The 24,417-nt window shown below is 40.2% G+C and overlaps 1 protein-coding gene and 1 non-coding gene across 5 annotated transcripts; both read right to left on the bottom strand.

The window, feature by feature from the left end:
* Positions 1-1,089: 1,089 nt before the first annotated feature.
* On the bottom strand, positions 1,090-19,243 carry TIPIN (TIMELESS interacting protein). 4 transcript variants are annotated; one of them, XM_047864259.1, is made up of 9 exons: positions 19,146-19,189; positions 16,748-16,920; positions 16,019-16,156; positions 15,816-15,894; positions 15,325-15,400; positions 10,385-10,507; positions 10,087-10,150; positions 3,559-3,765; positions 1,090-1,470 (listed from the first exon to the last, which is right to left on the bottom strand). In XM_047864259.1, the coding sequence occupies exons 3-9, from the start codon at positions 16,146-16,148 to the stop codon at positions 1,280-1,282; spliced, it is 870 nt and encodes a 289-aa protein (XP_047720215.1). In that variant the 5' UTR covers positions 16,149-16,156; positions 16,748-16,920; positions 19,146-19,189; the 3' UTR covers positions 1,090-1,279. The 4 variants fall into 4 exon arrangements, with proteins under 4 accessions (XP_047720215.1, XP_047720214.1, XP_047720212.1 ...); XM_047864258.1 differs by lacking the exon at positions 19,146-19,189 and adding an exon at positions 17,077-17,264; XM_047864256.1 differs by lacking the exon at positions 16,748-16,920 and having other exon boundaries at positions 19,146-19,243.
* LOC125169347 (small Cajal body-specific RNA 14) lies at positions 9,078-9,213 on the bottom strand. The gene has a single exon (XR_007153654.1). It is a non-coding gene; the product is annotated as a small Cajal body-specific RNA 14 (non-coding RNA).
* Positions 19,244-24,417: the final 5,174 nt, after the last annotated feature.

Here is a 24,417-nt window from a genome sequence, read left to right as displayed (position 1 = left end):
GGCTCAGTCGGTTAAGCGTCTGACTTCAGTTTGGGTCATGATCTCAGTTCAGGAGCCGTGTACCGGGCTCTGTGCTGACAGCTCAGAGCCTGGAGCCTGCTTTGAATTCTATGTCTCCCTTTCTCTCTGCCCCTTCCCCACTTGAACTCTCTCAAACTCAAAAAATAAACATTAAAAAAAATTTTTTTAGGGGTACCTGGGTGGCTCAGTTAGTTAAGTGGCCGACTCTTGATTTCAGCTCAGGTCATGATCTCAGTTTGTGATACGGAGGAGCACTGCATGGGGCTCTGCCCTTACAGCATGGGGCCTACTTGGGATTCTCTCCCACACCTCTCTGTGCCCCTCCCCAGCTCATGCTCTCTCAAAATAAATAAACTTAAAAATAATCATAAACTTGGTTATTAACATGGTACCTTATCTGTAACTTACCCCTCTATCAAGCTGATAAACTCAGGCAGGAAAAACTCCAATTGGGTCTACCTACCATCTGGTCCTAACACTTGTAGCCTCATATTTGCCATACCTCAGTCTTCCTTATTTTCTAGATTTTCATTTCTGTATCATTATTGGACATGTTCTTCTCAATCCTTGGACTCTCATCCACCAACTCAAAGGTGTCCTGTGAGTCCTCCCTAGGTGCTATGTGTTCCCCATGATACTTTGCAAGTTTCTCTCCCACCAGTTGTTAAGGTACCAAGGAGCACTGGAACTTCCCTAGCACCCACGCAGGCAGGCCAGACAATATGTCAGCCTTTCATGTGATGCTTTAAGTATTAAAGTGACTCCTCAAAATATACATAAGCACATATAAAACTTTAAACATTTTACCAGAAATGTACATTGCAGAACTAAACAGCAATGAGAAACTTTCATAAAGCCTTTAGAGGCAATTTCTAAGATTTGTATTTCTTTTTTAAAAAGACATTAATATTCATTATATATTTATATCTTAAAAACACCCAATTGTGTGAAAAGGAAACATTCAATGGCACACTAGCAGCAGAAGGTGCTTATTAACTCCTAATGGTTTTCATGTCATATCTATATAAACACTAAAGGGAATAAATCAACTCAAATAAGAAACGAGTATAATTATAATACCAGATTTTAAACAGGAATCTGTGAAAGTCTTACTACATGAAGATTTTCACACCAAGTAGACAAAATACATAGTAATCTAAAACTTAGAGGATAGCAAGTTAACAGCTTTTCTCTTAGTTGAGGGCTGTCCAACCTCAGTGACATTCCCAGATAAAGCATAAAGTTACCACTATACATTTTAAAAGGATTGGTCCAGTTGTGTTTTCTCTATTTTTAATTCCTCCTCTTCATTTACAGCATTGGCAGCAGCATCATTGTGTGGACTGTCAAGAATGTCGTTGTCAAATCTGTTTGATGACTCCTCCTCTTGATCTTCCCCTGTATTAACCTCTTCAATGGTCTCTGCCCCGGGTATGCTCGCTAATGAGTCTGAAAGAGAAATTACTCCCTCTAAGCACCTGATCCAATCTTACCTGATAAATACAAATCTCTCCACAAACTTACATCAGTGGAAATGAAATCTATGATCATTTTCCTACAAACAGACATTTTTATACATGTACAAAGTCCACTCAAAAATGCAAGTCTTGGGGGCGCCTGGGTGGCGCAGTCGGTTAAGCGTCCGACTTCAGCCAGGTCACGATCTCACGGTCCGTGAGTTCGAGCCCCGCGTCAGGCTCTGGGCTGATGGCTCAGAGCCTGGAGCCTGTTTCCGATTCTGTGTCTCCCTCTCTCTCTGCCCCTCCCCCGTTCATGCTCTGTCTCTCTCTGTCTCAAAAAAAAATAAACGTTGAAAAAAAAAAATTAAAAAAAAAAATGCAAGTCTTGAACTCAAACCTTGAATCACAGCCAAATGCAACTATTTTCATTCAAAAATCATAACTACTAGACAATCGTTTTTAAAATTCAAATGCTCCTTGCAACTCTTGATCTTGGGGTTGAGTTCAAGCCTCAGGCTGGGTGTAGACATTAAAAATAAAATCTATTAAAAATAAATAAAAATAAAAACCGAATGCTCTAAACAGCTAAATGTCAAAGTGACCTCTAGCAAAGAAAATTTAGGATCCTTGTATCTATTTGGCCAAATTTTAAAGTCATATATTATAAATAGAAGATAAACCTTAAAATGCTTATTGCCAGGTATCTTTGATAATGACAGCAAGGAACTGCCATCAGTGATAGTTGTATCTTCATGTAATTTTTCACCTGGTAGGAATAAAATATCCATTTGTAAAGCCGAAGATTAAATTCATTTTAATTGGAAAGAATGATAATGTAGTGACACAAATTTTCACTTGAGAGTTTTATTATCTTAGGTGAAACTTGTTTTATAACATGATGCCTTCAATACTTAACTGTAATTCTTATTTTCCCATTTCAAAAGGAAAACTACATTGGAAACTGAAAAAGATATATGTGATCCTCCTTCGTGCATTCAAAACCAATTTTCATTATTTTTAAATATAGTTTTGACAAACTTGGTTGTCTAAGTTTCCAAATCCACAGTATATTTTAAAAACAGCAAATTTTGGGGCGTTTGGGTGGCTCAGTCAATAAGCGTCCAACTCTTGGTTTTGGCTCAGGTCATGATCTCACATTTCGTGAGTTCAAGCCCCGCATCGGGGTCCACACTGACAGTGTGGAGCCTGCTTGGGATTCTTTCTCTCCCTCTCTGCCCCTCCCCCACTCACTCTGTCTCTCTCAAAATAAACTTTTTTTTTTTTAAACACTTATTTATTATTGAGAGGCAGAGACAGACAGAGCAAGAGTATGGGATGGGCAGAGAGAGGGGGAGACACAGAATCCGACGCAGGCTCCAGGCTCTGAGCTGTCTGCACAGAGCCGGACGCGGGGCTTGAACCCACAAACCGCAAGATCATGACCTGAGCCAAAGTCAGACGCTTAACCAATTGAGCCACCCAGGCACCCTGCAAAATGAATAAACTTAAAAAAATAAATTAAATAAAAATAAAAAATAAAAACAGCAAAATTTAAGACAGTTTTAAAAAAGGGAATGCATCTGATAAGCAAACCGACAGCTAAGTGACAAAATGCAATAAAAAGCAATTAAGGACCTCTTTACGTCAGAGCAAATGGCTCTGAATCCTCAAAGGGTACAGAAAGCATTTTGTATGTTTAGGAAGGTACCATAATAATTAACGTTCGTAATTATGACCCTACAGATAAAATATGTGTCACATGCCTTAAGGAGTCAGGGAAGAATATATTTTTGAAAGATTCAGAATCAAGTTTAAGTGATTAAAATAATTGTTCAAGAGGTACTCAGCTATCCAGAAAACCATCCTGGACTCCATTTATTCTTTGAAGATTCCAAATAGCTCTCACATACATACACACACGCATTGCCTCTCTCTCAGATATACATAAACTTAATATACTGTATCAGATTTTTCTATTCCTAGAGGTATTTTATTTTGGAGGTAGTAGAGAAGTTAAAATTTCTAACATGTCCCTGATATATTAATGGTAGCACATAAAACCCAGCATAAAATTTACCATTTCCGAGGGACTGACTATTACTCAGCAGCTTTGCCTGCCTCCTTTCCAAGGCCAGTTGTTTATTTCTCTCAATTCTCTGTTGTTCTTCTTCTGTGAGGCTTCTACTTGACTCAGAAGCAAACTTCTCACTTTCCAATGAGCTTGTCAAAAAGGGATCTGATTCGGTAGCAGTTACATCATGTACATTATTTTCTCTTACTTCATCTAGAGTAGAAATCAAAGTTAGTACATCCATAGTTAGAAAAAGAGCTCATGCAGCTATTAGTTGAAAACCAGTTTAAAGTAACAAGATGCCAGATCTGAAGAAACAAATTTTTTTCTTCAAATTGTTCTAAGGTGTGAAAATGTTACAAATACAGACTACCCTTGAACAACATAGTTAGGGGCGCCAATAGCACAGTCAAAAATCCACATATAACTTTTGCCTCCCCCAAAACTTATCTGCTAATAGCCTACTGTTGAATACCAGTAACATAAACAATTAACACATCTTGTCTATGTTATATGTATTACTCAATTTTTAAAGTAAGCTAGAGAAAAGACAATGTTATTAAAGGAAAGCATAAACAAGAGAAAATACATGTACAGTACTGAACCACAAAAAATCTGTAAGAGGAGGGAGCACCTGGGTGGCTCAGTCGTTACATGTCTGACTCTTGGTTTCGGCTCAGGTCCTGATCTCACGATTCATGGGTTTGAGCCCCGCATTGGACTCTGCACTGACAGTGAGGAGCCTGCTTGGGATTTTCTCTCTCACTGCCCCTCCCCTGCTCGTGCTCACTCTCCCTCTCTCAACATAAATAAATAAACTTAAAAAAAAAAAAAAAGAGATATAAATCTTTACAACAAAAGAATAAATTTTAAAAAAAGAGACCTTTTAAATCAAATGGTAATACTAGTTTAAAAATATGCAAGAAGACAAAGCAAAAGTTCTTAGTTATGATGAGAAAATATTTTCTGCTTGGGCTAATAAAAGAACTTAAAAGAATCCAAAGGATATTCTTGTTTTACATCCGACAAAAACAATTTAATAGCTTACTATAATGCCTGTATGATACACAGTAATTTTATGTTGGCTAATTTTTTAAAAATATTTATTTATTTTGAGAGTGAGAGAGAGCATGCGTGTGAGGGAGGGGCGGATAGAGGGAGAGAAAGAATCCCAAGTAGGCTCCTCACTGTCCATGCAGAGCCCAAACTGGGACTGGATCCCACAAACCATGAAATCATGATCTGAATAGAAGTCAAGAGCCAGGCACTTAACCAACTGAGCCACCCAGGTGCCCCTAAGCTAATTTTTAATAGGGTAAATAAAACTCAGACACAAAGTGAAAAGGGAGGGGTGCCTGGCTGGCTTAGTAAGTGGAGTGTGTAACTCTTGATCTCAGGGTTGTGAGTTTGAGACCCACACCGGGTGTAGAGATTACTTAAAAATAAAATCTTTCAGGGGCACCTGGGTGGCTCACTCAGTTGGGCATCTGACTCTGGCTCAGGTCATGATCTTACAGCTCATGGGTTCAAGCCCCATGTAGGGCTCTGTGCTGACAGCTCAGAGCCTGGAGCCTGCTTCGGATTCTGTGTCTCCCCCGCTCTCTCTGCCTCTCCCCTGCTTGTACTCTGTCCCTCTCTCTCCCTAAAATAAATAAATATTAAAAAAAAATTTTTTTTTAATAAAATAAAATCTTCCAAGGGTGCCTAGGTGACTCAGTCAGTTAAGTGTCTGACTCTTGATTTCAGCTCAGGTCATGATCTCATGGTTGTGGGACTGAGCCCCACACTGGGCTCAGCATGTAATGTGGAATCTGCTTGGGATTCTCTCTTTCTCCCTCTCTCTCTGCCCCTCCCCTACTTGTACTTGTTTGCTTTCTCTCTCTCAAAATAAATAAACTTTGAAAAAAAAATAAAATCTTTTTAAAAAAAAATGAAAAGGAATAGAAATTTAGAGATCTATGAACATATTTCCACGTGAATTTAAAAAATAACTCAGGGGTGCCTGGGTGGCTCAGTCTGTTAAGCACCCGACTAATAATTCAGTGCTCTCTTTATTAGTCTCAATAAATTCTTTTTTTTTTTTTTAAGTTTACCTATTTATTTGGAAAGGGGGAAGGAGGAAGGGAGAGGGGCAGAGAAAGAAAGAGAGGGAGGGATAGAGAGAGAGAGGGAGAGAATCCCAAGCAGGCTCCAAGCTGTCAGTGCAAAGTCTGATGTGGGGCTCGAACTCACAAACTATGAGATCATGACCTGAGCTGAAATCATGAGTTGGACACTTAACCAACTGAGCCACCCAGGTGCCCCTAGTCTTAATAAAGCTTTAAAGCCCTGTACACCAATAATCCTCAAAGTAGGATGCCCCTGAAATGATCCACAGTGGGGTGGAAAGTAAATATTGTATCTTCCATTTATATTTCATTTAAGAATTAAGAAAAATTGTACTGAATTAAAGACAGGCAGTGACAAATTATCATTTATCCATATGACAAGCAGTTAGTTCCACCTGTAGAAGGGTAGGAGAGCTGGGCCCTTGCTCATGGTCTTGAATTTCAGCATATTGTGACATACAGCTGATTCTGATTGCCCAGTTAAGTAAACTGTCTAGTTTTATTTAATACAAAATGCATAAGTGATAGCTTAAAAATATTTCTGCAAAATAATATGTAGAAGAGAAGGTAGACAGAAGATAATAGAGATACAAGCAAGAACTAAGAAAACGGCAAAGCTGACATTTCACCTTCTCCCTACATCATTCACATCACAGGGTTAAAAAAAAAATAACGTCCTCTGATCTGACAAGTAGACAAAAAAAATTTCTATCAAGAAGACCATTTGAAATATGAATTTACATACATTGTACCTTGAGGTATTAGCTAATGTAGTAAAAACCATCACAACGAGCAAAACATTTTAGGACAAAGATAAACCTTTACAATTATTCCAGTGGTTTAAAATCATGGTATTTAATTTTACAATCCAAATCCCTTTTGAGGTTTCTTCCTTGACAGTGAAAGACAAAAAGCAATGCACACTTGACCTTCCAGACATGGAAAAAAAAATGTGGCCAGAAACCAAAATCCATTCCTTTGTCAGGAAATATTGATGGAAGACAGACAGAAAACATTGCTAGAGAAGTTAAGAAACAAATATTAGAACCAACTATGCAATTTTGGGATATCTAATATGCTTCACCATCCAGGGCTTACAGGATTCCAAATTAATGATAATGAAATACATATCAAACTACTGTTTTGTGGGTCATGAAAGGAAAGATCTCTTCAACAGTAAATGGCCTCTTTAATACAATGTTATGTGGAAAAACAACGGGAACATGATCACTGATGGAGCTTCAGCTGATAAAAATGGGAGTAAAAAAATTAGAACCTCACATGAAATTCACTCACTGCAACATTCATAGGCAAGCCACTGTGGCAAAGAAGCTAAAGACAAATATTCAATGTGCTACAGGATGCCATCATTTCGGTACGCATCAACTACCAGATAAGCAAATATGCAATAATTATCAAAGGGAAGTAGTGCTATGGGAAAAAAAGGATAGAGGAATCAGGACTGGGGGTGGGAGTACGACTTTAATAATGTGGCTGCAGAGACTTCACTGAGTTGACATCTGAGCACAGTCTGAAGGAGGTAAGAGCGCCATGCAGACTGGGGGGCGGGAAAGACAGAGGACGTGTTCAAGGCAGAGTGTAAGAGTGCAGAAGCATTAGGACAAAAATGTGCCTGGCAGGTTGGAGGAACAGCTAGGAGGCAAGTGTTGTGGAAGCAGTGTGAGTGGGGAACTGTAAATGATACAGAGAGGCAAACGAGGCAGGGTAAGGAATAGATACTGTAGGGCCAAGTAGGACATTATAAGGATTTTGGCTTTTGCTTTGGATGAAATAAGGAGTCACTATAGGACTTTGAGCAGGAGTGATAGGACTATATGTCTGTCAAAAATATAAAAATATAACCCGATTAAAAAAGAATTTTTTTTAACTTTTTATTTATTATTGAGAGACAGAGCACGAGCATGGGAGGGGCAGAGAGAGGTGGAGACACAGAATCCGAAGCAGGCTCCAGGCTCTGAGCTGTCAGCAGAGCCCAACAAGGGGCTCAAACTCACTAAATATGAGATCATGACCTCACCCAACCGACTAAGCCGAAGTCGGTCACCCAACCGACTAAGCCACACAGGCGCCCCAACCCCTGGTTAATTTTTAAGAAAAATGATTGAAAAAAGGTAGATGACAATTTACTTGTAAACTTCGACCAAAAATCCTTGCATTAGCGAATGGGACTGGAAAAGGGATACCGAGAGTCGTGAAGTGCGGTGTGTGATACTCTATTTCCGTTTGGATGCATCTTAATAAGGTAAAACCAAGATTGGGTGGGAAAATACTGTATCTACACCTCACCTTCAAAGCATCGATCAAGTATCAGCCCAAGATTTTTGGAGAAAAAAAAAAATCAGAATACTCAATCATATTGTTCTCACTTTAAAACCTCATAATGTTTTGGTGAAAATAAAAATGTGCACTATTTACCATATCCATTTAACATGTATTATAAAAACAAATAAAATGCTCAAAACATGTACTGTTACAGTCCCTTATCCAAAAGATTTGGAATCTATCCTCTTAGGATACAAAGAAAACAGATACAACAAGGCTGTGTGACATAGGCCTCTTCTATGTACCCAGGATTTCAGCCTGCCTGTAATTCCATGACTAGTCCTGTGTTAATTTATGCCTCTGCATGAGTCCCTCTCTCCAAAATCACCTTTGCCTGGACTCTACTCCGTATCATTCAAAGGACTTGTGATACGTCCTCTGTGAATCTTTCCCCTCCCCTAGGTAAAATCAACTATGCTCTCCTCCGCACCCTACCCTGTGCCCTATTCATATTTCTAATTCTAGCACCTATCAGAACAGAGGTAGTGTTATATCTCACTCGTTCACTAGTCTGTCAGCCCATGAGCCAAGGGGTCTGAACTTACTCATCTTTATCCCTGAAACTTTAGCACACACTATGCAACTCAAAAAAGTGCTGAACAATTTACCCCAGTGGTATGTGCTGTGGAATATACTGTCGTTACTAATTCCTTTTTATTTACCAAATCCCATGCCAGTAACACATACCATATGTTACCAAAATATTTACAAAAAATTTTTTTTAATAGTTTTTATTTATTTTTGAAGGAGAGAGAGACAGAGCATGAGCGGGGGAGGAGCAGAGAGAGGGAGACATAGAATTTGAAGCCGGCTCCAGGCTCTAAGCTGTCAGCACGGAGCCCGGTGTGGAGCTCGAACTCACCAACTGTGAGATCATGACCTGAGCCGAAATTGGACGCTTAACCGACTGAGCCACCCAGGCGCCCCGTTTTACCAAAATATTTAAATCTTGGATTATTTAAATCACAGTCCTTCACATTTTTAAAGGCAGTTTATAAATAACTTTGCGGGATTCTAAATGCAGCCTGTATTTTCTACATCTATTAAAAAGTTTAAAAGACAAAAATAAACAAACATGTATGGAGCCATCGCACAGAAAATCTGATAACTATACAGACCCTGTCGGCAGGAACCATATGTTTTGATGTGTGTGACTGCCTATGATTGCATTGGACAACTAACAAATGCAATCGATACCAGGAACAGTCACATAGGTCTTACTAGAATCCTACAGACATCCTCCTTAACTTACAATGGGATTACATCCTGATGGGCCCACTGTAAGTTGACAATATTTAAAGTCAAAACAGATTCAATATACCTACCCTACTTTAAACATGCTCAGAACATGCACACCAGCTTACAGTTAGGCAAAATCATGTAACACAAAGTCTATTTTATAATAAAGTGCTGAATATATCATGTAATTTATTGAATACTGTACTAAAGTAGAAAACAGAATGCCTGTCAGTGTATCGGTTGTTTACCCTCATGATCACGTGACTGACCGGGCAGTGCGGCCACCGTTGCTCAGCATCACGAGAGAGTGTCCTAGCACACACCACTAGCCCAGGAAAAAAATCAAAATCTGAAATTCTAAGTACGGCTTCTACTGAATGCCTATCACTTCTGTACCATCATACAGCTGAAAAATCATTTCAATCAAACCATTGTTAAGGACCATCTATGTACAGGATCCGTACTCTTAAGAGAAAAGTAAACTATTTCACCATCAAATTATTCTAATTCCCCAAAGCCCCTTCTTAGTTGTGTATATGTATATGAACACTCTATTTTGTCATTTATTCTCATTAACAAGCACCACAAAGGACTGACGGGTCACCACCTGACTTCTCAAAAGCTCAAGTTCTGAGACGAAATATATTTTTACAACATCTCTTAATGGCACTGCAGTCATGTCTTTAAGAAACAAGTATTAAACAACACATACCAAGGCATCTTAATTCATTCCTATTTACTGTAATTATATACACAATATAGACGAAGAACTCAGTGCTTAATTTACCCATACCCCAACTAAATCTATTTCTAAAGCAATATATTAATAAACCTATATTCTTACCATTATTATTAATAAAATCTTCATGTAAAATAGGAAGGTCAAGTCGAATTCGTTTTAAACAAGTCTGAAAATAAAAGATATTTTTATACTTTCACCAGTAACATTTGGGGGAAAATGATAATTTATTCAATTCTTAGTTTCAAAAAGGGTGTTCTTCAAATAAGTACTATTAATTTCCTTTCTCTCCACCAAGAGAGATTTGCAAACGAAAATGCAAACAGCTACTTAGCCTCAACTGAATCCATACTTGGCAGGATTTAGCATTGTGAATGATATTCATAATCATCTCAACACCTACCTGAACTTCCTTTTTACTTCCCAGGTATTCAACTCTGTCAATAAAATCCTCAAATTGCAGTTTAGGGAATAGCCTATGTGCCCAATGCTCCATGTGTCTGATTAGCGTTTTCAAGTCTTCAGCCTGGCACATAAAAATAAAAATGCTAAATAGAAGATCCATTCTCACAACTGACCTTGTCAGCAGATTTTAGAATTGAATAGTAATGCCAAAGTCACTGGTGTCATTTTATATTTATATGGTTAAGAAACTTTTGAAGAAACTTTAAGAGAAATATTTATTGAGCTTAGAGAACTGCAGTCTGAAAGAGCACTAGACACATGTTTTAAAAAAAAAAAAAACAGTACGAAAACTTAAAAGTTAAAAGATAATCATGTGTCTTTTCAGAACTGTAAAGTAACATATGAAAATAAGCTTTAATAAAATATGTCAAGGTATCTTTTAGGAATAACTAAACAAAATGACAGGTCCCTAAATCATATATAGAAAACAAAGTATTGAGAATTCAGCACTGTGAAAATATATTCAGAAATCCCAAGGGCAAAGTACAAAGACTAGCAACAACAGTTTAAATGTTCTCAGAGCACACTACCTATATATGAAATTTCAATTTAACATTAAAAATTTTAAATGAAAATGAAAAACAAAGTTTAATAAGCTGAACTAATGAATGACAAAATTCTAAATTCCTGGTTTTACTATAAAATATTTACTTCTTCTCTTAACGTATTTTTTTCTTTTAACATTTATTTATTTTTGAGAGAGAGACAGACAGAATCCGAAGCAGGCTCCAGGCTCTGAGCTGTCAGCACACAGCCCAACACGGGGCTCGAACTCACAAAACCATGACCCAAGCTGGAGTCAGATGCTTAACCGACTGAGCCACCCAGGTGCCCCGATAGTATATTTTTTTAAATTTTTTTTAACATTTATTTATTATTGAGAGACAGAGAGACACAGAGCATGAGCAGGGAAGGGGCCGAGAGATGGAGAGACAAAGAATCTGAAGTAGGCTCCAGGCTCCGAGCTGTCAGCACAGAGCCCGATGCGGGGCTCAAACTCACAAACCCAGATGCCCCATCCAACAGTATTTTAAAATAGAGTAGTCAGGGGTGCCCGGGTGGCTCCGTCGGTTAGGCGTCTGACTTCAGCTCGGGTCATGATCTCACAGTTCCTGGGTTTGAGCCCCGCATCGGGCTCTTTTTTTTTAATGTTTATTTATTTTTATTATTCATTATGTCTAATTTATTATTATTATGTATACATTTATATAATTACATTATATATTATACATTATTATATATAATTGTATTATATATTTACAGTATAGACTATTTATATATATCTTAACATTATTATTTATTATAATTTGTTTATTTATAATTATATTAATAATTGTTGTAAATAATTTATTTATATTTATTTTTGAGAGAAAGAGAGAGACAGAGCGTGAACGGGGAAAGCAGCAGAGAGAGAGGGAAGACACAGGATCTGAAGCAGGCTCCAGGCTCTGGGCTTGAACTCACAAACCGTGAGATCATGACCCAAGCTGAAGTCGGTTGCTTAACCGACTGAGCCACCCAGGTGCCCCCCACAAAAAAATTTTTTAATAAAAAAAAAAACAAAGAGTAGTCAAAAGCACAGGCTCCGGGTCAGACTGCATAGATTCAAATCTCAATTCTACCACCTAATACCTGTGTGACTTTAAACAAATCACTTTACCTCTATGCCTTCTTCTTCATGTATAAAATAAGAATAATATTATACACTTTGTAGGGTTATGAGGAATAAGTGATACAAGTCAAGTGCCTGACATAAAGTGTGCACTCAGATACTGGCTATTATTGTTGTTATGTGATCTTGTCTAAGAAGCCAGTGGTCAAGCCTACCAGTCACTAAACATGTAATACTAACAGCATGTGTTATCCTTCTCATTCTGATAATAAATATAAAAGGTTTCTTTTAACCCAATCACCTAAGATTATTTTCCAATTGTTGGGTGTAGCTGGTCAGTCACCTCACAATGTCATGTTAGCCGGAAGGGTCACAAGAAGAGAAACACCCAAATACAGTAGGGTGTCCTAAGTCATACACGGAGAAAAAAGCAGTAAGAACTCAACTTTGTGAGAAAATAAGAATTTCCAACGGCAAAGTACGGAAGACTAAATAGCATGAACTCTCAGAGCCTACCTTCACTCAGTGAAAAAACACAAAATTTTTATCCTTCATATACTCATTTACGCTAAAAAAGTACTTATTATGAAAATGATGAAGACTTCATTAAATTCAAAGCACCAATTCATCCTTACAACCCAAAAATTTCAACAAGGGCAATGATAGGTATGGTTTTAAGGTTTTGGTGGGATTTTTTTTGGTTTCTTTTTTTTTTTTTTAAGTAAACGTGAGACTTTAACTCACAACCCCAAGATCGCGTCCCATGCTTCACTGACTCAGCCAGCCAGGTGTCCTTCTCTCTCTTTTTTTTTTTTTTTGAGATGGGTATGGTTTTATTATTATCATTTTTTTTTTTGAGAGTGTTTGCACGCACATTCATGAGGGTGAGGGAGGGGCAGAGTGGGAGAGGGACGGAGGGAGAGGGAGAGGGTGTGAGAGAGAGACAGAATCCTAAGCAGGCCCCAAGCCCAGCACAGAGCCCTATGCAGGGCTCAATACCCCAACCATGAGATTATGACCTGAGCCGAAATCAAGAACTGGAAGCTTAACCAACTGAGACACCCAGGCACCCCCATCCTTTGAGATGGGTATGTTTTAAAATATCCTGATTTAGGGGGGCCTGGGTGGCTCAGTCAGTTAAGCGTGTGTCTTGGGCTCACAACACGACCGTGCATCTTGTGAGTTAGAGCCCCACACTGGATTCTCTGCTGTCGGTGCAGAGCCAGCTCTGGATCCTGTCTCCCTCTCTCTCTGCCCCTCCATCACTGGCACTCCCTCTCTCAGAAATAAACATTTAAAAAAGATAAAATATCCTGATTTACATTTAGTTTAGTGCCAAAATAGGACACAGACTTCTACTCTCTCTTCCTATCCACTGAAGCTGAGCAAAGGTACAATTTTTCAGCCTCCCAGGTTTGAAATCTTGGGATTTTTAATTTTTAATTGAATTTATTTTTCATTGTTTATTTATTTTGAGAGAGAGAGCAAGAGAGTACAAGAGCAGGAGAGGGGGAGAGAGACTCCCAAGCACGTTCCATGCTGTCAGCGCAGAGCCAGAAGTGGGGCTTGATCTCATGAACATGAGAGATCATGACCCAAGCGGAAATCAAGAGTCGGATACTTGACTGATTGAGACACCCAGGTGCCCTGTTTTTAACTGAATTTAATTTTTCAAAGTGAGCTCTATGCTCAAGGTGGAATTTGAACTCATGACCCCAAGATCAAGAGTCACACTCTCTACAGACTGAACCAGTCAGACACCCTTCTTGGGATTTTAAGTTTTTTTAAATGTTTATTTACTTTGGGGGGGGGGAGGGGCAGAGAGAGAGGGAGACACAGAATCTGAAGCAGTCTTCACGCTCTGAGCTGTCAGCACAGAGCCCGACGAGGGCCTCGAACTCATGGACCACGAGATCATGGCCTGAGCTGAAGTCACTTATTCAACCAACTGAGCCACCCAGGCACCCTGAGACTATTTTTGACTCCCTTTTTTTTTTTTTATCTCCTTCTATCCAATTGTCTAAGTACCATATGTTGTTTCTCTCTCTACTACTGCCCTATCAGGCTATCTTTACCTTATTCATCATCAACTTGGTAGTGCAACAGCTGCCTCCTTCCAGCCTCTTCCTCTTTCCGATTATCCTGCATACCACACCAAGACGGTGCTCACTGCTGTATTAACATTACTGTAGCTGGGCTATGAAAGGGGAAGTCTAAGCTCTGCCTTTAACTATTGACAATGGACACTTAAAACTCTAATAAAACTCCATTTCCTTAATAACTAGACAATAGAACCAATAACTACCCCAACAGGTTGAGAATTAAAGAATATATTTGAAAATACTTCAGAAACTACAAAGCTTTACAAAGATATCTGCAAAAAAATCGTTATCTATACTGTACATGATTCAGAGAGAAGAGACTTTTGGGGCACCTGGGTGGCTCAGTCAGTTAAGCATCTGACTTTGGCTCAGGTCATGATCTCACGGTTTGTGGATTCAACCCCCACACTGGGCTCTGTGCTGGCAGTGCAGAGCCTGCTTGGGATTCTCTCAAAATAAATACTTAAAAAAAAAAGATAAGAGACTTTTTTCTAATTTTTTAATATTTTATTTGAGAGAGAGTGCGCATGAGCGTAAGGGGGGGGGAGGGGGCGCAGACACAGAATCTGAAGCAGGCCCCAGGCTCTGATCTGTCAGCACAGAGCCCAGTGTGGGGCTTGAATCCACAAACCATGAGATGACTTGAGCTAAAGTCGGACCCTTAACCAACCAAGCCACCCAGGCACCCCAGGAGACTTTTTAAACGTACGTTTGGACAGTGATTGACAGTTCTTAAATGTCTTCATTTTTCAACAACTTAACTGATGCCTACTATGAATCAGACACATGACAAGATAAGTATCATATCTTAAGGACACGTAAGTGATTGACACAGGTAAAGTCCTTGCTCTCCTGAAACCTAAAATTGCTCTTTAATGTAGACTAAGTAAATTATATTCCTAGAAATTATACAGTATAAAATTAGCGCTTACAGACTTAGAGATGATTTTCCTAAAGCCATACAAGGGCACAAATTAGACTGTAAGACAGGTTTCTGATTCTTCAAGCAGTGCCCTTTCCACTACATCTCAGTTTCCCAAGAGATACAATGAATGATAGTATCTGTGGCACATTCTAAGACTCCTCAGAACATGGTAATGGGCCCACAGTTTTACCAATATTTGAAAAAACAAAGGTCTAAAACAAAAATCAGACATTTCTTACCTCATAGCCTTTACCTTTGAATTTTGCCTTATCAAACACATGCCGTAATGCCGGAAGCCCTCTCTCTGAAATTAATCTGTAGAGAGAAATAGGTTTTGAATTTCCAGTTTGCTAGAGCCATCAAGGAGAAAGCAAAACCGTAAGAAGAAAAAATATTATCTGCTGAACTGAAAAAATATGTCTTTAGAAATAATCAATCAGCCCAACTAAAAGTTGGTGCTTTTTTCCAAATGTTTATTTGTTTTTGAGGGAGAGTGCGAGCCAGGGAGGGGCAGAGAGAGAGGGGGACAGAGGATCAGAAGCAGGCTCTGGGCTGACAGCAGCAAGACTGATGTAGGGCTTGAACCCATAAACTGTGAGATCACGACCTGAGCCGAAGTCAGACGGTCAACTGACTGAGCCACCCAGGTGCCCCCTAAAACTTTTTAATATAAGGGAAAAAAAAAAATGTAAAGAAAAAGTATAAATGTTTAAGGAAATAGTCAATGTACCTCTGAGCATCCAGCCTGGGTATATTCCGTTTAACTGTTCTCTTTGGAGGTACAGGAACAGGTGCTCCTCTCCCTAACTCTGGTGAAATATATTAAGATTTAATATTACTTAAATAATTTAAGTCTCAATTACAAAATGTCTCATTTCTATGCTGATAGATGGATAACAGAACGTGGGCACTCTTTTGGAACTCCATACAGACCTTCATCAGGTTCAGCTCCCTCACCATCTTCTCTCTGTGGAGACGCTGGAGGTGGGAAAGGAGGAAAAGTTTCATCTTCCACATGCTCATAATCTGGTAGGTCAATCAAGCCATTCTGTGGTTCCAGCATCTTTTCTTCTACAAGAAAAAATAAACATGTTTATTCATCCAAGTAATCTATTATACAGTAAGTTCTACCTGCAGCAAAATGCACGTGTTTCAGTCAGTTAAATCACATTTCAAACTCGTATCATGAAAAGAGTAGAAAGTGGCTATAGGAAAAATAGAACTGGGTTAGAAATCAAAACCGGGGCACCTGGGTGGCTCAGTCGGTTAAATGTCTGACTTCCACTCAGGTCATGGATCTCATGGTTCATGAGTTCAAGCCCCGCGTCGGGCTCTGTGCTGAGGGCTCAGAGCCTAGAGCCTGCTTCAGATTCTGTCTCCCTCTCTCTGTGCCCCTCCCCCACTCCATCTCTCTCTGTCTCTCAAAAATGAATAAACATTAATTAATAAATAAATAAAAACTAAAAAAAAAATTTTTTTTTAACATTTATTTTTGAAAGAGAGTGCAAGCCTGATGCGGGGCTCAAACTCACGAACTGCGAGATCATGACCTGAGCCAAAGTCGGACGCTTAACCAACTGAGGCACCCAGGAGCCCCAAAACTGAGTTTTAATGTAGACCCTGCCGCTCAATAACTGCATGGTTTCCAGCAAATCATTTTACCTCAACTGTTGAGTCTCCCTTATCATAAAAAGATGATTTTGACTTTTCAGAGGGTTTCAAACTGTGGTCCAAATGGATATGAAATCAGCAGGGTTCAGATACCTCGCCCCCACTTCAACCAGAGCAGCTTTTTAAAAAACCTGTTTGCATACTGGTCTTCTAGGTAAGGTTTCCTTTGAAAGAAGAGAAATAAATAATCCTCAGGTTGATAACTTGAAAGAATGTTTTTCAGTACCATCTAACTTGACCCCTCAGCAACATCTCACACTTTTGATCAGTTCCTTTTTCTGGAAAAGTGTTTTCATTGACTTCTGAAACACAGTACTCACCTGGTTTTCCTCCCTCTCTGGACAGTCCTCCTGGATCTTCTGTGCAGATTCATCTTCCCCTAACCTGGTCAGTAAGCATTCAAGGCTCCATCCAAGCCTCTTCACTCATTTATGCACATTGCTTTAATAATCATTTGTAGATGGCTAATTTTTCTTTAATTTTTTTTAACATTTATTTATTTTTGAGAGAGCATGAGCGAGCACGAGTGGGGGGGGGGGGGGAGGGCGGGGAGAGAGGGAGACACAGAATCTGAAGCAGGCTCCAGGCTCTGAGCTGTCAGCACAGAGCCTGACGCGGGGCTTGAACTCAAGGGCTGAGAGATCATGACCTGAGCTGAAGTCCGACGCTTAACCAACTGAGCCACCCAGGGCCCTAGATGGCTAATTTCTTATCTCTCTACCCTAGGCGTCAAATCTGAGCTCCAGATCCCCACTTCTCATTTTACAGCTCTTAAATTTCCCAAAAGCACCTACAACTTACCATGTACAAACCAAACTTCTAAATCTTCCCAGTTCAGGGAATGACATCTATTCAGGTATGCAAATAAGAAACTTGTAAGTCACCTTTGATACTTCCTTCCCCCATCCTACATATCCTGTCCATTTTTCTTCCTAAACATCCGTTCAGTCTTCCCATTTCTCCCTACCTCCACAACTGCTTCCCACATTTCTTGCTTGGGTTATTCGATTACTCATAACCGCTTTGGCCTTTTTCAAACCATTCTCCCTATTACACCTAGGTTGAAGCTCTGAAAAACGTAAAGCCAGTCACATGATCACTTGGCTTAAATACTTAAATAGCTTCCTGCTGCGCTGAAGCTAATGAGAAAACTCCAAGCCCCTGGGTTGGCACCTTCCTACTTCTCCGGCCTCACTTCTTACGGCCTCACTTCTTACCGCTCTGCATGCTCTTTTCTTTCAGTCCCTTGAAAGAGCCATATCCCTCAGGTCACAAGTCCTTTGCTAAGGCTGCTTCCTATCTAGAAGGCTCTTCCCAGACTCCTTATCTCTTTCAGATCTCAATTATCACCTCCTCAGATAAATCTACCCCAATTTCCCGGAATTAAATCCTCCTATAATAAGCACTCAAAATGTCACATGCCACGTGCTGCACCATTGTATCCCCAAAGCTGGTATTACAGCAGGTGCTCCATATTTACTGAATGAAGGAATAAAGTTTCCAAAGCTTCCCTCAAACCGTAAAACCAACGGAGCTACAGGATCCCTAAAGTCTCTCCAATTCTAAATTTCAATGACCACAAACACATAAAAACAAAACGTATAAGGTTCAATAACCACAGATTTTCAAAACTGGAAAGGCAGTTAGAGGTCATGTAATCTAAAGTAGCTTCCTACCTACAATAAATCTATTCAAGTTAAGTTCAATTCTAGTTAATTTTCTCTAGGAAGAAATGGGGTTCACACCTTTGAGATCAACAGGGAACTCTGAGTTTGATGGCAGGGCACAAACTATACTAAGTGTAGCAAGAAGCAATGTTAATTGCTTGTTCATTAATATCCAAACTACAATTCGTTCCCAGGCCCCTAGAGCTCCAATGGTCTAACTTCATCCAAGTTATCAAAACAGCAGAACGTGACGAAAGAGGAGTCCCACCAGACCGACTCAATGTCCTCCTTTGCTAACCACCCTAAAAACACTAAACTTTCCATCCCACCCCTCTTCTCCATCCTTCCCATCCCCGCTCTGCTAGTCTCAATTCAGTTCCATTCATGCATTCATTGTGCATTCATTCCACATTTCACAGGACGTATCCTACGTTTAGAAACCCCTGGACAACAAGTAGATGGCGGCGTAAAGATCGATCTGATGCACGTTCCCTCCCGCCAGAAAACGGGGTTTGACCACAAGCCGACCCGAAACGGAAACAAGTAAATGCGCCCGCCCTCCTCACCACCAGGTCGTGGGCTCTCAGTCCCGCTCAGCCCAGGTCCGTATCACAGCCTCCACACTCCCTCCCCGCGACCCCCCAAGCACCCCAGCTCCTCCACCTGCCTCGCCAGGCCGCGCTTCCCCCAGGCCCTTCCCACGCATTTAAGCCCGCTCTCACCTCAAACGCACGGCTGTGGCCAAGGCGCGGTGCTTGGCGCAGCTGCCAAACCGCGTTGATCGCGAGACTCTGAAGATCCCCCGCGAGAAGAGGCCTTGGCGTTTGGCGCCAAATCTGCGCAGGGTTCGGGCGGAGCCTAAGGGACCCACCTCCTCCAGGCCCCGCCCACCCATGTCCGTCCCCGCCTTTCCTGGGTCCCGCCCTTCCACCGCTTCCGCCCCTCCTTAATTCCTCACGGGAAATGAAATTTATTTGCCTAAAGCTCATTGTGTTATGCTCTAAGCACTTTAGACTTTGGAGAAAGGCCTCAGTTTTCTAGAAAACTGGCTTGTGGATGGAGTAGAAAAAAATAGAGGCAAAAGAATTTAATGAAAAATTTCTGATTGTTCAGAGTTAGTAACAATTGCTTGAACACTGAGTTTTACTGTTTATTGAATAATGAGCTGAGAAAAGAGGTGATAGAGTGTTAGAGTCATGTAGGCACAAAAATGTCAAAAATATGTCACTTTATATATATAAGTTTTTTTTTTAAGACAGTTCAGGGATGTCTGGCTGGCTCAGTAGATAGAACTGGCCACGTCTTGATCTCAGGGTTGTGAGTTCCAGCCACACTTGGGTGTAGAGATGACTTAGAAAAAAAAAAGTGAATCCAAATGTCTTCAAATTTGCTTATAATACTTGTGGGGATGGTAACTGGGAATATAGGAGGAGGTGGGATGGGGACTCACCTCTATACCTTTTTTTTTTTTTTTTAAGAAAGTTTTACCCCATGGCGGGGTTTGAACTCGTGACCCTCAGAATCAGAGTCACTTGCTCTACCAACTGAGCCAGCTAGGTAACCCTATACCTTTTTTTTTTTTTTTAATTTATTTATTTTTGAGAGAGAGAGAAAGAGGGAGACATTGTGTGAGCTGAGAAGGGACAGAGAGAGAGAGAGAGAGAGAGAGAGAGAGAGAGAGAGAGAGACAGAATCCGAAGCAGGCTCCAGGCTCCGAGCTGTCAGCACAGAGCCCCTTCTGGGGCTCCAGCCAACCAACCGTTGAGATCGTGACCTGAGCCGAAGTCCGGTGCTCAACCGCGCTCCGCCCCATACCATTTTTAAACATATAAATACATTAACTACACGCACACACACACACACACACAAAACACCCTAAAAGAAGTTATCTGTGGCAAATATGGCATTAAGATTTGACAAACCACAAAGATGGGTAGCGTTTGCAACATTATTCTACTTTGCTGTAACTTAAAATATTTTGTTAAAATTATAAAAGAATAGGGACGCCTGGCTGGCTCAGTTGGTGGAGCATACAACTCTTGATCTCTGAGTTGTAAGTTTGAGCCCCACGTTGGGTGTAGAGATTACTTAAAAATAAACTATTTTTAAAAAATTATACAAGAATAAATCAAGTCTGTGAGAATAAGATAAACTAAATTGCAAGCAAGCTGTATTATCTAAAATTGTGTATGCAGGGGCACCTGGGTGGCGCAGTCGGTTAAGCGTCCGACCTCAGCCAGGTCACGATCTCGTGGTCCGTGAGTTCGAGCCCCGCGTCAGGCTCTGGGCTGATGGCTCGGAGCCTGGAGCCTGTTTCAGATTCTGTGTCTCCCTCTGCCTCTGCCCCTCCCCCGTTCATGCTCTGTCTCTCTCTGTCCCCAAAATAAATAAACGTTGGAAAAAAAAAATTTTTTTTTAAATAATAAATAAAATTGTGTATGCAAATATGTATATGTACCATTTTCCTTGATTTTATGATTTTATTTCTATACGTAAATATTTTACATACAAATATGTATAAAATACATTTATCTATATCTATACATGCAAGATAACATTTATTAGTATTAAGCAATTGAGAAAATTAATGTTAGGGACCCTAGCTGGCTCAGTGAGTAGAGCATGTGACTCTTGATCTCAGGGGTTGTAAGTTTGAGCCCCATATTGGAAGTAGAAATTACTTAAAAATAAAACCTTTAGGTGTGCCTATATGGCTCAGTCAGTTAAATGTCTGAGTTCGACTTAGGTCATGATCTCACGGTTTGTGAGTTCAAGCCCCACATCCAGCTTGCACTGACAGTAGAGAGCCCGCTTGGGACTCTCTCTCTCTCTCTCTCTCTCTCTCGCTCTCGCTCTCGCTCTTGCTCTCTCTCTGCTCTTCCCTGACTTGTGTGAGTGCATGCACTCTTTCTCTCTCTCAAACTAAATGAATAAACTTTAAAAAATAAAATAAAACCTTTTTGAAAAGAAAGAAAATTAACATTAATTTGAATAGGAAATATGTCGACTTCAATAGTCTGAAAAACTGAGGCAAGGAGCATTCTTCCAATTATCCAGGTAACGGCCTATATTCTCCACTAATAAAGTAAACGTAAGAGCACTTTGAGAAATTGAAAAGTTATACTGCTCCCCTCACCCACACCCACACAGAAAAACCCAGCCCAGAGGCTCTGAGGGTTTGAATCTCAGTTCCATCATTTACTACTTGGTGACCTTTTGTGCTTCAGTTTTCTCATTATTAATAACAGTACCTCCTGGATAGGGTTATGGGGAGCATTAAATTATAGTACTTAATGTTACCTGTTATTATCCATATAATTTTTAGAATGTTTGACCTTTTGAGAAAATGTAAAGACTTTGGTAAGTAATTGTGGGCCCATGTGAATATAACTACCACAGTTATAAAGCACTGACATACTATTATCAAAGGTAATTGTCTCTTTTGTTCCTATGTGAGGAATAGTACAAATATATTTTTCAGGGGCGCCTGGGTGGCTCAGTCGGTTAAGCATCTAACTTCGGCTCAGGTCATGATCTCACAGTCTGTGAGTTCGAGCCCCGCGTCAGGCTCTGTGCTGACCACTCAGAGCCTGGAGCCTGCTTCAGATTCTGTGTCTCCCTTTCTCTCTGCCCCTCCCCTGCTCATGCTCTGTCTCTCTCTGTCTCTCTGTCTCTCTCTCTCTCTCTCTCTCTCTCTCTTAAAAATAAATAAACATTAAAAATATTTTATCCATAGCAGTTTCACCAGGGATATAAAGATAGCTTTCCCATGCACTATGTCAATAACCCTCTCTTAAAACAATTTAATTGTTTTTAGAAGTGAATAGTATTAAAGAAAAAATAGACTGTGAAAAGCCAAAGATTGAGTATAGAGTGTAAAAGTTTTTTTTGGCAAGCAGAGAACACACTCAGCCCAGAGATGAGGTTTGGAAAAAAGAGAAATGGAGTATATCTTTTACAACCAAAAGACCATGAGCTATTTTTTTCTCACAGTAAAAAAAAAAAAAAAAAATGAAGTCTCTGCTTCTTGTTGATCGGTTGGTGTTATTTGGGCTTATCAGTTAGGTGAGTGGTGGGCTGGCTGCTGTGGTCTGCTGTGTATTTGAGGACTACATCTCAAGACTGTGGCATCTATTTGACTCTGTCTTGTACATGACATGTCCGAGTTGGGATGCTATCACCCAACCAGGTCTATAACAGCATTAGCAATCGAGGTGGCCAGGCCAGGAATAATACATTCAGATCTGATTCAGCTACAAATAACAGGAAAAAAATCCTAAAATACACTAAAATACCAATAAACAAAATAGAAAGCTTATTTGTTTCTCATGTATAAGAAATCTTGAAGTGATGAGCCCACAGTTGGCATGGTGCTCCTTGGTGTTAAGGAGTCCTGTCTTCTTGCTTTATCACGGAAGCATCTCATTCTCAAGTTCACCTCATTGTCCAAGATGGCTTTTAGAGCTCCAACTGCATTTCAATCAGCAGGAAAGAGGGAAAAACAGCCCATTTTTAGAAAAATTCCCAGAAGTTGCATACAATTCTGGTTACATTCCATTAGGCAGAGTGCAATCACATGGCCACACACAGCTGCAAAGGAGACTGGGAATAAAGTCTTTATTCTTGGTGGTCATGGCTCAGTAAAAAAATCAGGGTTTCTATTACTGTGGGAGAAGGGGTGAAAAGATGTCGGGGGACATAGCAGACTGCTTCAAATAACCAAAGAGAAATAAGAAACCAATAATTAATTTTTCACATCTACAATTATGGAGTGTTCCGCAAAATATTAAGAGTGTGAATAACTTGTACTTTCACAATAGTGCACGCAAGCAGCTTTTAGCACAAGAAGCATATTACATCACTGTACATTGTGTTATGCCTTTTTGGAATCTTTCCTAGACTACACTCTGAAACCACAATATCAGCTCTACTAAGAACCCAAAGCCTAACATAATCAAATCACTTCATTGCCCAGTTGCCCTTTTGTGATACTCAAAGTACTATTTAAAAAAAAAAATTTTTTTTTAACGTTTATTTATTTTTGAGACAGAGAGAGACAGAGCATGAATGGGGGAGGGGCAGAGAGAGAGGGAGACACAGAATCGGAAGCAGGCTCCAAGCTCTGAGCCATCAGCCCAGAGCCGGACGCGGGGCTCGAACTCACAGACCGTGAGATCGTGACCTGAGCTGAAGTCAGACGCTTAGCTGACTGAGCCACCCAGGCGCCCCCCAAAATACTATTTTAACGGAGGATCCTGAATAGTAATAAATCGACAGGTACCTATTGAATGCTCTGTGTTTTAGGTAATAAATCAAACTAGTTAATATAAGAAAATCCCCTGTGTTTGGGGACTCCCATTGTTTTATGAGTTTATCCCTGAGATACAAGTTGAAAATTCACCTGCCAGGCTCTGTACAGCTAGGTATACACTGACTGCCCCGTTTTTCCAAATGAGTGAGATTTCGGGTCAGAAGAGGGTGAAAATAGAGGAACTGCTTGGAACCTATTCTGTCCCCCCACCATAACGATAATAACTAGCTTCCAAGGGAAGCAGGGCAAAGGTGCTGGTGGTCGTGTTCAGCATCCAGCATCAGTGGTGAGGGTAGAAGTCCGGTTTTGCCCAGTGGTAGAGGCACTTGCGTCCAACTTTGAATTTTCTACTTCCAGACTTTCAGGGTCTCCAATGGAGGAGCAAAACAACAAAATTTTAGCATTCGTACTGTGTAGCTCCCGAGACTTACTTTCTGCCCACTCAGATTCTGGGAGCCATGTGTATTCTTTAATACATTTCTTTCTGTTTCAACTAGTAACGAGATGGGGTGTCTAGGTGGCTCAGTTGGTTAAGCATCCAACTTAGGCTCAGGTCATGATCTCATGGTCATAGGTTCGAGCCCCACATCAGGCTCTGTGCTGACAGCTCAGAGCCTGGAGCCTGCTTCGGACTCTGTCTCTGTCTCTGTCTCTCTCTCTCTCTGCCTCTCCCCCCCTCAAAA

This window comes from Prionailurus viverrinus, chromosome B3 (assembly GCF_022837055.1).
Source record: "Prionailurus viverrinus isolate Anna chromosome B3, UM_Priviv_1.0, whole genome shotgun sequence".
Taxonomy (NCBI): Eukaryota; Metazoa; Chordata; class Mammalia; order Carnivora; family Felidae; genus Prionailurus; species Prionailurus viverrinus.
This window is presented reverse-complemented; position numbering and strand designations above follow the sequence as displayed.

Bases quoted from the DNA above. Each gene is read 5' to 3' on its own strand.
- TIPIN (XM_047864256.1), bottom strand. From the start codon at position 16,148: ATGCTGGAACCACAGAATGGCTTGATTGACCTACCAGATTATGAGCAT. The intron at 10,151-10,384 runs GTAGGTGTTGAG...TTTTATTTTCAG, and splicing joins GAAGTAAAAAGGAAGTTCAG to ACTTGTTTAAAACGAATTCG. The intron at 3,766-10,086 runs GTAAGAATATAG...TTTCTACTCTAG, and splicing joins AGATTTTATTAATAATAATG to ATGAAGTAAGAGAAAATAAT.